Source organism: Hippocampus guttulatus, chromosome 14 (assembly GCF_054856545.1).
Source record: "Hippocampus guttulatus isolate MCC_2025c chromosome 14, RoL_Hgut_1.0, whole genome shotgun sequence".
Lineage (NCBI taxonomy): Eukaryota > Metazoa > Chordata > Actinopteri > Syngnathiformes > Syngnathidae > Hippocampus > Hippocampus guttulatus.
In genome coordinates this window covers 5,894,965-5,910,172 of record NC_141274.1, presented here as the reverse complement: position 1 = coordinate 5,910,172, position 15,208 = coordinate 5,894,965, and the positions used below count along the sequence as shown (strand labels likewise).

The window sequence follows — 15,208 nt, the reverse complement described above, 5'->3', positions numbered from 1 at the left end:
AAAATGTTTTTCCCTAAATAAAATTGAATTTTGCAAGAAAAAGAACGATTGAGAATAAAGTTACGTTAAAATGACAAAAAAAAAATTGGGGCAAATTTTTCTGGAGGGCCAGGGATAATTTCTGAGAATAATTGATGGTCCACATACAACATAGCAATTAAAAAAAAATTTAATTGACAGGGATAAAGGTTTGTGTTCTAAGCAAAAAGTTACATTTCCTCAAAAACAAACAAAAAAATGTTTTCTCCCATAAATGTGCACAAAACACTTAAAGGCAACACTTGAAACATTTATTGACATCAAAACTCAAAAGCATAAAAAAATTGTAAAAATGTCAAATAAACAACTTGTCAGCAAAGTGCTCTCTTTTTTCTTTTTCTTTCCCACCACCACCACAAAAACATATTTGCATGAAAGTAAAAACTTTGGCATAAAAGTCTTGGAGGAATTGACTTGGCTTTGCCGAACATTTTTTGACGTTCGCACATGACAAAGGACGGAGTGGTTAAAAAATATTTCCACCATCAGACTTCAAAACAAAGCTTTTTTTTTTCCTTTTTAGGAGCAAATATTTAAACTCTCAGACATCTTTGTCGCCTGACTGCTGAGAGACAAAATAAATTAAATCACTTTTTTTTGTACATAATTACACATATGCGTGTGGCTTGTCGAAATGCAAAAAAAATAATAAATTGGCTGAATAGTACCTGAAGATGCAACTGGGAAGGATTCATCTCAAAAGATTACAAAATGTCATTCACCAGTTTGTTTCTTTGGTTTGTGTTGCAACGGCAAAACGTTTCAAACTTACTCGACTGACTCCCCCCAGGCCGTGCCACTGCCACGACTCCATTTGGGGCTTCTGGTGTTCCATCTGGCGCTTCTTCGTTCCTGAGGCCACAAAAACGGCCATTGTTTTGTTTTTTGTAAGTAGAGAAGGTCCTCAACTAAGCTCCAGCAATCGTTCTTACGTTGCAGAGAGAATATCTTCCTATGACTGTTGTCGTATCGCTGTTTGTATGCATTGCTGCTCCGTTTGTGTTCAAGTAGCAGTTGAGAAATTTGAGAATCAAGACAAAATCGGTTAATTCTGTTAGCCGATCTATGGCGTTTCCCATTATATTCTCACATGAAGCTCACACACTTCATGTGGGTTTGGTTGAACATTTTGGTGTTTGAATGGACAAAGTTTGATCAGTTTAAAGTCAACTTCAGGATGTCTGAGGTGGCATGCGGGCGGGGTCGCATGCTCACTGCTCGTCATTCGCGGGTTTGCTGATGCGAGGGATTTTTGGGGACCATTCGTTGTTTTCCTCATATGCGTTGTTGTCACCCAATCCCTTTGCTTCGTTATTTTTTTCTAAAAATATTTTGAAATGAATATTTTAAAAAAAATGGAGGTTGAATTTTTTGGGGGAAAAAAGTTTTTGAGGCGAGGGGCATAGGTGGGGGTTTGGGTTAATCAACAATGCAAATAAGTAGTAGAGGATTGGTTCCCCAAAACGGTGGCAAATTGGTTGAATACGTATTTGAACGATGCGAATCACGTTGTCTCCTCTTTAAAAGTGAATTAACCGTACTTACAAATGGATTGCTTGAAGCCATTTTTTTTTTTTCAAAAACTGCGTGAGCGAGCAAGTCAACTTCAAGCCTTCAGAACGATGTTATATGCAAGCTTCCCATTGCACAAAACCAGTGCTATGAAATACTTTCAAACGTGTCTTTTGGTGCGTTTGAGCATGTCTGCGTATGGTCGACGCAGGGGGGGTTGGCGAACCATCAGGCACCGGGTTCAGCTACATGTTGTAAGCCACGTAGACGGGGTCAAGCTGGTCGGCCAGGAATCCGTCGCGCAGGTGCATGCGCTGCTTCTCGCCGCGCGAGTTGATGGGGACCACGCCCACGTCGGCGACCACGACCACGCCCACGATCAGGTAGTGCTCCTCCAGGACTGCGTTGGTCACCAGCGGGACCAGGTCTAGCGCCTCCTGCTCCGACGCCGCCAGCTCCACCACCGCCACCAGCAGGTTGCTCCAAGTGAACACCGCGCTGGGAACAAGCACCGGAAGAAACAAAAGGTCTTGTTAGATAAAAATGAAGTCTTATAAGGGTCACAAATGAAGAATGAAGTCACTCAAAGATGAAACGGTGACAAAGTAGAAATTTTGAGGATAGTTCGATTCTTTTGCCAGATTTTTTTTTTCTGGAAAATAATTGAACACAACGCCGTACTTTTCTAGAGAAACACATTTTAAAAGGAAAATTAACAAGAATTTGAAGAATGTTTTTTTTTAATGAGGTTGTATTGTTAATCATCAGATACAAAATATTCAAATGAAATAGCATGTTTTCATTTTTTTTATATCACTGGAAAGGGTCATGTCTTTAAAAGCATCTAATAAATAATTTTCGATTTATATACAATTATTTTAAAATCCACATTTGAGGAGAATTTCCAGTTTTTCATTTTAAAAAAATGCAGGTTACCAATAAAGCAATAAAATATTTTTTCAGATTGTAATTTTGCTGCTGACCACTGTGTGATGCTCTTGTGCGTCCTGACGACGGAGGTCTCGATGTCGACGGGGTGGTAACGCATCCCCCGCAGCTCCATGGCCTCCTCCAAGGCGCCCACCACGTAGAGCGCATCGTGGCGCTCTGCAGACGGGCGGGCGAACGGCCGTGCACACAAAAGGTTTAAAGGTCACACTCTCCACAAACATTCTCACATGGTTTGGGAAGTGGTGATTGGATGCCCAAAGCCCAAAAACACAACCGCCAGCGCCACTGACCTCCGTTGGCGTCGGTCAGTCGCGTTCTGCGCAGGAAGCCCAGGTAACCCGTCCGCGACCACTCGGTGTGCGTGTCTCCGAAGCTCAGTCTGGATGCAAAGTGATCGGAACGCAGCGCTTCATCCCCGTACACGCTCACGTAGCCGCTCGAGTTGTGGCCGCTCTGAACCCAAATCTAAACAAAAACAGATGGGACGTGTTGAATGATTGACTGGTCGCCAACACGGCCCGTCCAGTCATCGCAGCGTTCGGAATGATTAAGGACTCCGAATGAAAACAAAATAAAATAACTGTCAACAGTGAGGGGAGAAGGGAAACAAAAGTGGAAAACAAAGAAGCTATCACTCTTGTGTTAGCCTAGCCTCGTTTTAGCTAGCACAAAGCTCGTTCGTCTCTGAGGTCCGTGTCTAAGTTTGCCTTTGGCTTGTTGCTAGGACAGCGTGAGGGGCCAACAGTGAGGCCTTGGTGCACTGCCGAATTGGCCTTTATTGGCTGACTATTTAACAGTTGGACTGAATGCTCATTAGCCGGCGAAATATTTTTCATACAGCCACACGCGGCTACTTTTGGGCTGGAAGCTCCCCACGTGGATATGGAGATGTGAGAGGATCCAAACATTCCTCTCTGATGACTGACTATTGGAGTTGAATTCCAAAATTCTCAGTCAGCGTTCCATTTTAAGGGCCAATTCGCTACTTAATTCGAGTGACCTCCGATTTACGCACTGCCCTAATACACACACACACAAAGAGGGAAGAAAGAAGGATTTTAGTCTAATTGGCAAAGTGGGGGTATGTTGGAAACCCGGTACCTCGCCCAGATGAGACTCTCCCATTGGTCCTTTGGTCTCCGGGTTGGCGATGATGATGCGAACGCCGGGAAGGATCTGAGCAAGCAAGAAATGCAAAATGTTGGCACAAAAAAAAAATACAACCGCATTTGAAGTGTATGTATGTATGTATACACGCACGCACACGTGTGGGTGCCAAAAAACGTTTCAATCAAGGGAAAGTCCATTTGAATAATTTGTTTCAAAAAGTGAAACGTGTTAGTGAAATTACTTTCCCACATACAAAGTGACATTCTGCAGGCCTTTATTTTTTCCAATTTTAATGATGACGGCAGGAAGACAGCATCCATCCGCTTATCCTAATGAAATTTGCGGGTTGTGCTGGAGCCTATCCCAGCTGCCCTTCGGGCAGTAGAGGGGGGAGCTCCCTGAACTGCTCGCCAGCTAGTTGCAGGGCGCATATCGACGAACAACCATTCATTCTCACAGTCACACACAAAAAAAAAAATCCAGCATTTTGCAAAATTTGAATATTTCATGTGTCCTACAACAACAACAAAAAAGGACCACAACCATGTAACTTTTTTGGGCCTCCTTTTGTATGAATGACAGCATCAAGGCAGCGTGGGATGGCGGCTGTCAGCCTTTGGCCCACTTGAGGTGTTATTGTAGCTCAACTTGGTTAGATTAAAATAAATAAATCTCATTGTTGACTCCAAGAAGCTTGTTGCCAGTGGGAAGGTGGATGACTGTTGAACACCCCCCCCCCCCGCCCCACCACCACACACACACAAAACAACAACAATAAATAAGTGACCCATTTCCACTCACCTTCCCAGACTCCATCAGGGGCAAACTGTGAGGTGATCCTCTCTCGACGAGTCGCACCCTGAAACAAGAAAAAACAACATTTAACAACTTCTCAATCAGCATGTTAGCATCTGTGAATTAGCTTCGATGATGTTAGCGCACCGGTCGTGACGCAGCGCCCTCATGTCCACAAAGACGGTGGTCGGGTCGGGACTGGATGTTCCCTGAAGAGAACGTTGCACACACAGTTTTGGCTTGCTAGAAATTACATAAACTGCACATGAAATCGATTTTATCTCGGGAACAACCCGTGTGACATCCGACTGATTTTGCTCTGTTGGATCACATTTGAGATTTTTGCATGTTGTGCTTGGACAGAGTTGTCGACGTTTTGTTTTTAGGCTCACACATATATTTCAAAGAAAATTACAACTAGAGAATTATCGTTCACTGTTCAACCTCCCCCGTGGTTTTTTAAAATTTGTTTTGTCTGTCTTTGTCTCGGCCTCTGCGAGTTCTGGGCTCAGGCAAGTATTGGTTTGCGATAGCGCGATCTTGCGCACTGCGGTTTGGGGAAGTAGATATCAACGAGTTGAGCTGAACATTTTGAATTTCAAACCGGACTGTGAATGTGTACTCTTGAATGCGTCATTGGCAATGAATGCGGAATTTGGGGATAACAGAAACATTTGCGGCAAAATTGAATTTTTGGAAATCCTGATGTTGGAATGGTGAAAATCGATCAAGAAATGTGGAAGGAGAAGAACGTTGTATTGTTTAATGGTGTAGAAAAACACGTGAATGGCTTCAGCGGTGAAGGAGGAAGAAGACGATGAGCGTAGCCATGGTTACCGACAGCGCGGCGGTACTCACCTGGAGACAGACGGCCATGTTGACCCGGCATCCGAAGGCGGTGCTGACGGCTCGGGAGTGAAGGCCGAGGTCCTTGAAGAGTTTGGAGAAGGACTGAGTCAGCGACGTCCGAGGTCGCTCCTCAGCCACGACCACGCACGTCCTCACGCGGGACAAGTCCACACCGCGGCTCTGACAAAAAGGACGCACGGCGCCGGGTCACACGTTTGCCGGGTGGACGACGCCAAGACGGGTCGCCGGCGCCTTGATCACCTTGAGAGCGTCCGTCTGCATGGCGAGTCCTCTGGTGCTGACGTCCATGACGCTGTATGAGCAGAAGGTGTCTCGTACTTTGTGGTGGCTGACGGCCCAAAGCCACAAGGAGGCGTTGCTCTCCAGCTCGCACGGCGGGATCAGAATGGACTGGTGGCCCGAGTACACGCTGCAGGCACACGCCACGCGGTTAGGAGCGCGCCACCTCCACATCACATTCACATGACATAAAACACACACGCACAAACCTGCAAAGGCACCAAAGGACGAAGCCCAGGCCGCAGTACGGGTCGAGGCAGATGGCCACCTCTCTGGACGGGTACAGCTCGCACTGAAGCTTGATGGAGCGACACAAGGCACTGGTGGCGGCGTGAGACATCTGAACACACGTGTGCACGTTGTCGACGGAGCGTTTGTGACCTGTACGTGTGTCTACATGCGTGTGCTTTGCATACCTTGACGCCAGCTAGCATGCCGGTGGTGGACACGCTAAAGTCCAGGTAGGCCAGCGTGTCAGGATTGGAGGGTTTGTAAAGCAGAGGAGCTTTCTTCTTCGGCAAATCATCTGAAACACAAACGCACGCCAAAAGCGTCATGATGTTTTCCCATCAATGTGCATCTAGCATGTTTTGCGTTAGCGTGTACCTGTGTCCAGGACGGGCGGCCACGTGCGCATGTCCACGGCAGCCGAGGCCTCTTTGGACTTGAGCAGCTTTGAAATGACCTGAGTGGTCAAGATGCACACCGAACGACTCACCTGCAACGCACAACACATTTTACACGCACGCACGCAACGCAACAGGCGGAAAATTGCATTGCTGCTCTTTGTGCTCTGTGCGTTGGTCGCCTTTTTGGGAATACTCTAAAAAGAAGTTAATTTCCACAAAGGTAGCTAGTATATGTGTATGTACAGTATAAAACGAGTTAGCATGTTTAGCAACACAGAGCACGTTTACGATTTAGCAATGAGCCTGTGTGAAATTACCTCGACGATCATCTTGACGGTGGGCAACGTTGTGGCAATATTGTGCGGGTGAGGCGGACGCACGGTGACGGGAACGCAACCGGCGTACAAGCACCCGTAAAACGACACGATCAGCTCCATACCTGGAAATGCAAACGGGAAGTGACGTCATGGCAACAGTCCACTTCGGAGTGTGTGTGTGTGCGTGTGTGAGTGTTTGTGTTTACCTGGAGGGTAGAGCAGTGCGACGTGATCGCCGTCCTGAAGGTGGCTGCGTTCGGCCAACATGGCCGCCACCTTCTCAGCCTTCTTGTGGAGCTGCAAGCACGTCACTGAGCTGGCCGTCGTTCCCTGGGGGAGGTCGCATACACGCGCACGCACCATGAATGACGGATCTGATTGAATTTGTGTGTGCGTGTGTGTGTGTATATATACTGTATACTAACCCGTGCATTGAGTAGCGTGTACAGTACATGTTCCGGTGTGCTCTGGGCTCGCCATTGTAACACCTCAGACAGGAACAGGAACTGAAACAGACAACGACATGCTATGGACAAATGTGGGGTCCAAACAATCAATCGGCCAACCGATCAGTCGGGCCACAGACAAAAGTATTGGGACATGTAGCAAATGGAGTGTTAGGTGTCGCCACCTGGTGGTTGTCCTCGACCTGAGTAAGGTCTCTTCCGCTGGCCTGAGCGATCCTCTTCCCAGACACCAGATTTCCCACCATTACCGACGCAGGGCCGATCTCTGCGGACGATCAAGATCATCAGGCCATTTGACACTATATCCTACTTCTATTCATTTTGTACAGTATTGTTTGTATTTTTGAAGTCTCGCAGCATATCGTGGTTGAAATAAAGTTCATCTTGCCATGAAAGAGGTTACTAGTGCGTGACACAAGCCCACTATCTGGACTGAGCTACTGAGTTACTAGTGCAGCAGAGTAGTATACTAATGACGTGAAGTTTTAGTGTGTACTTGTAGTTTGAACTAATTGAAGACCCATATCAGATTTGTGCGTTTCGTCAAAAGTTCTTGAATCTCTTGAATCTGTGTGTGCGACCAGCTTCCGAAATAGCGATACTCAAATGAGCTTCTTTCAAGGTGCAAGACATGAGTGGCGTCCTTGTAATGCCGATGTCCGCCATCACGAGTGTGTCCCCCCCCCCCCCCCCACCTGGTTGCTTCTGTCTGGGTTTGGGCAGGTTGGTGACGCAAGTGTGCGGACACATGAGGACGTTGGAGGGGTGCAGCGCCCCCTCCAGGAAGAGCTGCTTGGTCTCGCACAGGTGGATGCCCCCCAGGGGAGTCTTGGGGAGCGTGTTGGGCGCAACCAGAACCAGACAGTACACGCCCACCTGGTGGATCCCATCGATAGCCTGCACACGGCATAAATCGGGTTTGGGTGGGGGTGTGCGTGTGCGTCTTGTGTGTTTATCTGCGTGCGCATGTCTGTATTTGTGCATCAATGTGCGTGCATGTGAGTGGTTATGTGTACCTGCAGCACGCGGCTCATCCACTGGAAGCTGTCCTCCTCTGTGGAGTCGGGCCGCTGCTCAGCTACCACCACAATCCTCTCGTCATGGAGGACCTCGATGGAGAACACCGCTATCCTGTCGCACGCACGCAGATAATCAAGTGGAAGCACGCAGACTGGCTCACGGTTAGCTACTTGCAAGCTAACATTCTCAGTCGACAACTCTACGGTCTCACTCGCTGACGCCCACATCACTCACCAAACCAAGCGGGTTTCACATTTGAATGTGATCACTTACTGTATGTTCAAATGTGGAAATGTTCATGTTAAAACATGACGACCGTTTTTTCTTTTTTCTTTTCTGACATGGCATCGATATGCTTCCCGTACTGAATGATATTTGCCAGAGCAAAAAAATTCCTCCTCACCGTCCCCTGTAGACGAACTTCATGGGCTCCACGGCGAGCGCCGTGGCGACGATGTCGTCGGCGTTGTGGTGCCGCCCCCCCACCACCATCAGGCCATCCGTCTTGCCCGCCACATACACCAGACCGGACGCGCCCACAAAGCCCAGCAGCCCCGTCCTGGTGAAGGGAAAGTCACTGATGGCGGCGCCGGCGCTGGTGACGGGAACCACCTGCAGACAGTACGCCCACTTTTACCAAGACCAACATCAATAACAAGAAAGAAGACTGTGGCTGTGTCCTAGCTTGAGATGCAAAGTAATATTCTAATGTATGATGTAATGTAATGCATACATATGAATCATGGCGAAAATTGACTGATTTTTTGGGGCAATTTTAAAAGAGCTAATACAGTATCAGGTGACTAAATTGGCTGGCCAGTTAATCGGTTGGATATTATTTATCCTCGTGAAGAACAACTACCATTCCCACAAAAAAATGTCCTCCTCTTTTTCAATAACTTTTTCATGTCAATTTTTCAATTTGTTTTTTTTGCTTTTTTATTTTCCACAATTTTTTCTTCTTTTTCTTACACCCTAAAACATTTTTTCCCCACTATTTTTTCTACCTTTTGACACCGCCTTAATCAATATGTGGGCATTTTGAGTGGACTTTTTGCAGAAGTATTTAAGTCCACTAAATCAAGTCAAGAATGATGAACGCAGCTGCTCAGTTTGGAATCATTCAGTCGTTCCCAAACACCAGAAAGGGATTTTCAGTGGACATTTTAGGAACTATCGAGGTCCACTACACAAAATTTCCATACACAACCCAGGACAAAAAAGAAGATGAATGAGGAAAAGAAGGAGGTCCCTTTTCCAACCTCAAAGGTGTTCTTAGTCATTCCACTGAGGCCGTAGTAGGATGTCCCCGTGGCGACCGTGCACACACACAACTCGCCGACCTCGTCGGTTTTACACAGCTGTGGGACGCCGTCCAGCTTCACCGCGCACATCACAGCTGTGGATGGGAAGGAGGATGTGGTGGATGGTAACCCCCCAAAAAAAGAAAAAAAACATTACATGGTACAATACCTTTGGTGGAACCCCTTGACTTTCTACATTTATTCCCTCCTAGAACATGTGCCAATACGTTTGACCAAACTCAAAATTATCTGCATTCCATCTTAGTGTCCCAATAGTTTTGTCAAAGGTCTGTGTGTACGTGTGTGAAAACTGTCCCAATAGAATTTTTTTGTCAAAGATGTGTGCATAAATGTGTGCTTGTCTTTGTGTCAATTTTTTTTTTTTTGGTCAATTTGTGTTAATTTTTCCATTTCGTGAAGCTGTTTTCTAATTTTGGTCAAAATGCAGTGTGTGCGTGTTTTTGGTCACCTCCGGGCATGACACATCCGACATCCTGCACGGCGAGCACGGCGAGTTTGTCGTCCGAGTCGAGTCTGATGACTCCGTGACTGAGGCTCTGCATGGACAAAATGCCGCGAGGTGGCGTCCTGCTCGGGTCCTCCGTAGGCCTGAACACACAAGACGCCGACCAATCAGCACGCGCCACGTCATCATCCGCCTACTCTATATATTAGTTCTGCACCTGCGGATTCACCTATTTGCATTTTTTTTTATGTTGTATTATTTATGTATAATGGGTGTCAATTATTTGCAAATATTCACATTAATCATTCTCTCTCTCTCTCTCTCACAGTCATACACAGAAGTACCTCCTGATGGCTACAGTGAGCGCCTCAGGTGAGCTGGCACAGGGACAAATGACATCTGACTTCAAACCTTTGGTATGGAAGACGTTAAGGAAGGCATCACATGACGAGATGGACCCTACGAGAGAGGAACATAGTCACTTCTATGCAAAGGGCAATTTCCACACAGCGCTCTCAGAGGCAAAATCAGTCAGCTACACCTCTCACACACACACAAGGAAAATACACTCACATATCACGGTCAAGCAGGCTTACAAAATGAACTGAAATATGCATTGCAGTGTGACGTATGAGAGCATATTATTTATGTGAGCAAGAAAAATCAGTAGTGTGTGAGAGCATTTTAATAGTGTTCGTGTGAGCCCAAAAAAATGGGGTCTTAGTGGGGTGCGCCGTGCCGGCTGAAGGGTAGGGCGTAAGCCGACTTACAGGGATTGGCGCCGTCGGCGACCAGCAGCATCCTGAGCGACGTCAAGTTGACATCGCGCTGGTCGCGATGTGCCACCAGAGCCCAGTGCATGTCGCGCGACTTCACGCACGCCACCTTGGCTGAAAACACACACACACACACACACACACACAGGAAGTGGTGGCGTTCTGCTTAAAAGCATTCCTCGCATAAAAGCAATGACAAAAGCGCTTAACAAGGAAGACTAAAATGAATCATGGTAGTGACAAAACTAATAACGGGAATGACAAATGTGCATTACGGTAAAGCTGGTGTCATAAAACCGGCGACTTGTACAATTTGCGGGCATTGTCGTTGAAATCCGACTTTCGGAGGAAGGGAAATCGGTGTTACCTTTGAAGTGACACACTTTCTGGATCCACGACAGCGGGTTGACCTTCATGAGGGCGTACGGGATGCTCACCACGTGCATCATGTTCATCACGCTCTGACACACGAACACAGACACGCATTCAATTCAAATTTTGAGGAACAAATGCCATGTTATGGAAGAAAATTCAAAATTTTAAAAAAATGTATTATTATTTTTAACATAAAAAATTATGATCTTGATGTGAAGTTGTACCTTTTTCTTTCCAACAAAATGTTCTTGTAATCTTTACAAAAAAATTAAGTTCGCCAGAAAAGGTTGATATGAAAATAGCTTCATAAGTGAAAAAAATTAAAAAATGAAACTTATTGGACTTGATTCTTGAGGAAAAAAAGACACCTTTTGTTCTACCAAAATTGGACTTTTCTTTTAATCCCAGAAAGATGGCATTGTTTTTGAAAAGGGGCGTGTCGATTTATGCTCGCCAATGTCTGTATGTCGATGCACGTTTCTCACGGTGAGGACGGCATGCCAAAGTCCAACGTCCTTCTTAAAGTCCAGAACGTTGACCATGGTCTCAGCTGGACACACAAGCACACACCCGCGCACAAAACCATCATGTGAGTGCCACCGAGAGGCTGGTGACCATAATGATGAAGATGATGATGATGTCACCTTCGGTGTATGAGCAGGCTTGCGTGAGGGCCTGACAGTGAGTCAACATGGCGGCGCGCGTCACCGTCACGCCCAGGACGCCGCCATCTTTGCACGTCTTGTACTAAAACGCACACACCCACACACATACACACAAACCGATTTTCATGGCCCAAGTTCAATTGAAGCTTAAATTAACTCAATATTTCACATTGATAGGAATTGAAGTGGCATCAATCCATTCCGCATCCACATTTTTTTTTTTGCATTTTGAATAGCAAAGAATAGCACTGCAAGATGTAAAAATAGGAACTTTGGTTTTCAAAATTAGCCCGTTCCAAAAAGTCTGACAAAAATCTAATTGGAATGAAAACCACAGCTATATTTCATACGATGAATTTCTTCCTGACACCAAAAATAACACAACTGTCACACAGTAGTGAAGGTCATTTTCCTATCCCCTTGTGTAAATTTACAAAAGAGAGCTAAATCATCCAATTTTTGGTCCATGGGATCATGTGACAGTCTGTTAGCTCAAAAATTGATATTACAGCTAAGGAGAGAAATTCTTCATTCAGTCAGGGCCTCTGGTGATTGAAAATTCTAACTAAATATGATTCTTGCTTTTCAATATTTAATTTTAGTTATTATAAGTTTGACCCACTTAATTTGATTTTTTTTTTGCAGTCTCAAACATTTTTTTTTGCAAGTTAGGGTAAAATATTACATAAGAAATGACTTCAACAAGATAAAGTACAGTATAAAGTATAAAATTAACCAACAGCCATCGCTTTTTGTTGGGAGAAAAAGTGGGGTTGATGGGGATTTGATTGTCAATAATCTCCAGCAAGAACTAGGCCGGGCTGAAGAACTTCACGTTGTCACTCTTCTTCTTTCAAATTGAGTGTCAAACACATGCTGTGCCGCCATCTAGTGTTCGCCAGTGGAATTACACCCACAATAAACAGGCTGCTTGCCTGTAAGCCAGGACATCACCATATCTTAATGACTTTCACTTCACTCGAGCGGTATCTGAAGCAGTACACGTATATAATATGCCAACTGCAATGTTGTGCATGTGTCACCTCAATGTATGCCGTGTCGTGTCCGGCGTCCCTGATGTGGGGGAACCAGTCTCGGGGGGGTTTCGACAAGTTTTTGGATTCGGTCACGATCCACAGCAGCTTGGGCCAGCCTGGACATGTGCACCACGCACACACACAAACAAAAACACACACACACACAATCACACGCACAGCGGATTTGTACTTTGTTTATGCTGCACTTAACGTCAACAACAAGTTAAGCACGTGCACAGGAATTGCACACGCACACCATACACACAGACATCCACTTGGCTACTCGTCTCAACCCCCCGCCCCACCACACACACACACGCGCATTTTGTTTATGATGCACTTAACATAAACTACAAGTCAACGTGAAGTTAATGACAGACAATCGATACTAACACTAACACTCTCTTTGCTTTATTACTCTTATTGATCTGAACCATTTCCTGTCTCCCCCCCCCACACACACACACGTGCACAGCAAAATTATCTCTGAAGGTGGAAGGCCATATAGCAGCAGGAGGGAGCTTGCTGATGAGCTGATCATTTGAATGAGGTGTGTTGAAGTAGAGAGATATCTAAAAGAGGCGGGATATGGCTCTCAAGGAACCGGAGTTCCCTACCCTTGCCATATAGACAAGAGCCCCTGTGTGTTTGTGTGTGTGTGTGTGTGTGTGTGTGTGTATGTGTGTGTGGTCGGGACCTTTAAAGTGCAGAATATCTCCAGTGGGACTCTTGGGAAGTCCTTTGTGGCAGAGGTCGCTGGTTAGAGCCACGGTGATGCCACAGCTCCCCAACAGGAAGCCAATCTGCTGACTTCCCGCATCCTGACGGGAGAAAATGGCGCTAGCTGCGTTAGCGTGGTAGCGCCACAGCGGCCGAGCTCAAGAATAGTCCAAAATGTGCACTGGCCTTTCGGGTCAGAGGCACTTCGATGGGCACAGGGACCACGTCGGCCAGCAGGCAGCCGTAGAACGCAGTCATGAATGAGCCGGGGTCGTTGTTGGGGAACACCAATGCCACCTACAGGAAGGAGGAAAAACATGCACTTTGTCATCTGGGATTGATATCCTGTGTGCTGTCACGATTTGGGGGAAATCTGGATTCAAATTTGAATAGAAAATATTTTTAAAGCATTTTTTAAACAGTGAAACGTTTAACAATATTTACTTTCTACCATCCGAAAATCAGTCCCCACAAAATTCTGAATAAAAAAATTCTGATTCAGATGGGACAAATATAATGTGGCTTTTTTGTCATCCAATTTTGGATTTGTACTTAAGACAATCTATTTAGATTTGTAACGCTCTTTTCAAACTTCAGATTCATCGGAAAATATATTGTATTAATTTTATATTTAATTTTAAGCAAAATAAGATGTCAAAAAAACACCACAAGATTATTCCAGTGCCACCTGAACAGGATTTTTTTTCTTTACAGTTTCATTTTCTACTTCGGATTTTCCAGAATTAATTTTTGATTGCAAAAAGTAAATCAGAATAGGAAATTTAATGTGTTCAATTTCAATTTGAAATGAGTTGGCACAAAATTACCACATGATCTTAACTTTATACCATTAAAAATTGTGTCCAGGTGGCACAAATAAAAAGTATAAATGGCGGCTTTTGCTCAAATTTTGAAGGCATGTCTACTACTGACTCGGTCTCCAGGTCTGATGAGAGGTTCCTGTTTGGTTCCCAGCTTGTGTGACAGGTTGTAGGCCACCTTCACGCTTCTGGACCAAAGCTTACCTGAAAACACAACAAACACACACGCCGAACAAGAAAATGGTCATTGAGCGTGTGTGTTGAATAATGACAACAATCACATATCCATAGAAAAATAAGAAATTTTAATGCAATGTACATTTACCCGCGTATTTTTGTTAAGAAGAAATGATACTTTGACCCGCGTGCATCAAGTTACTCGCCTAAAACTCCTCCCCCGAGGACTTGGAGGTCTACTTTTGACTTTCACGTCATCACTCATAATATTCTGAATTCGTGTTACTTGAGTACCATTTTTCGTCACTCTATGTCTTGAACATTCTAATGGGGAAAAGTAAAGTACTATGATGACGATCGCGTCAGTTAAGCCGTGCGTTTAGGGGCACATGGAAAGTTTCAGCTCTCTTGAGTTAAAACTGCAAAAGACTAAACTTGCGCGACAGGAATGATGAGAAGATACAAAGATGGAGCTCTAGCTTCTCACACGCTTGCACACACATGCACGTGCACGTCCTCTCACCATGTTATTGACTCCTGAGTGCTGCTAGAAAACATTTCACAGTCTGGTGAGCTCACATCATCTTCATCTTTGTATGCGCGCGCGCGTGCGCGTGTGTGTGTGTCTCTCGCGGAATTGAGTTACAAAGTCACATTGTGTACCATTCGGCGCAAACAAAAACACTGGGCACTTTGACGCAATTCAGCCATAGGTGGGACAAAGTATTTGGACACATCCGGGAAGTGAAAAAGTACAAAATATGTAGACAAAAGTATAAATGTACAAAGTGGAAAAAGCAATTTCACAAAAAAAAAAAACACGCACACAAAATTTCGAGGCACATACAGAATGTGAAAAGAAATGTAGGAAAAAATAC

The 15,208-nt window shown here is 45.2% G+C and overlaps 1 protein-coding gene across 2 annotated transcripts in view; it reads right to left on the bottom strand.

The window, feature by feature from the left end:
• Positions 1 to 153: 153 nt before the first annotated feature.
• Positions 154 to 15,208, bottom strand: part of dip2cb (DIP2 acetate--CoA ligase C (putative) b) — a 35,607-nt gene continuing 20,552 nt past the window's right edge. For both annotated transcript variants that reach the window (XM_086129674.1, XM_086129675.1), the window contains exons 9-37: positions 14,266 to 14,357; positions 13,519 to 13,629; positions 13,310 to 13,433; positions 12,619 to 12,728; positions 11,555 to 11,657; positions 11,396 to 11,460; positions 10,903 to 10,996; positions 10,530 to 10,649; positions 10,104 to 10,218; positions 9,763 to 9,902; positions 9,252 to 9,388; positions 8,393 to 8,601; positions 7,986 to 8,100; positions 7,665 to 7,866; positions 7,134 to 7,234; positions 6,928 to 7,008; positions 6,709 to 6,832; positions 6,503 to 6,624; positions 6,163 to 6,274; positions 5,973 to 6,082; positions 5,766 to 5,896; positions 5,518 to 5,686; positions 5,266 to 5,436; positions 4,555 to 4,616; positions 4,414 to 4,471; positions 3,604 to 3,678; positions 2,793 to 2,967; positions 2,535 to 2,658; positions 154 to 2,049 (exon numbers count right to left, since the gene is read on the bottom strand). In XM_086129674.1, the coding sequence (XP_085985800.1) occupies positions 1,797 to 2,049; positions 2,535 to 2,658; positions 2,793 to 2,967; positions 3,604 to 3,678; positions 4,414 to 4,471; positions 4,555 to 4,616; positions 5,266 to 5,436; positions 5,518 to 5,686; positions 5,766 to 5,896; positions 5,973 to 6,082; positions 6,163 to 6,274; positions 6,503 to 6,624; positions 6,709 to 6,832; positions 6,928 to 7,008; positions 7,134 to 7,234; positions 7,665 to 7,866; positions 7,986 to 8,100; positions 8,393 to 8,601; positions 9,252 to 9,388; positions 9,763 to 9,902; positions 10,104 to 10,218; positions 10,530 to 10,649; positions 10,903 to 10,996; positions 11,396 to 11,460; positions 11,555 to 11,657; positions 12,619 to 12,728; positions 13,310 to 13,433; positions 13,519 to 13,629; positions 14,266 to 14,357 (3,605 nt within the window). In that variant the 3' untranslated portion in view covers positions 154 to 1,796. The remainder of the gene's footprint in view (positions 2,050 to 2,534; positions 2,659 to 2,792; positions 2,968 to 3,603; positions 3,679 to 4,413; positions 4,472 to 4,554; positions 4,617 to 5,265; positions 5,437 to 5,517; positions 5,687 to 5,765; positions 5,897 to 5,972; positions 6,083 to 6,162; positions 6,275 to 6,502; positions 6,625 to 6,708; positions 6,833 to 6,927; positions 7,009 to 7,133; positions 7,235 to 7,664; positions 7,867 to 7,985; positions 8,101 to 8,392; positions 8,602 to 9,251; positions 9,389 to 9,762; positions 9,903 to 10,103; positions 10,219 to 10,529; positions 10,650 to 10,902; positions 10,997 to 11,395; positions 11,461 to 11,554; positions 11,658 to 12,618; positions 12,729 to 13,309; positions 13,434 to 13,518; positions 13,630 to 14,265; positions 14,358 to 15,208) is intronic.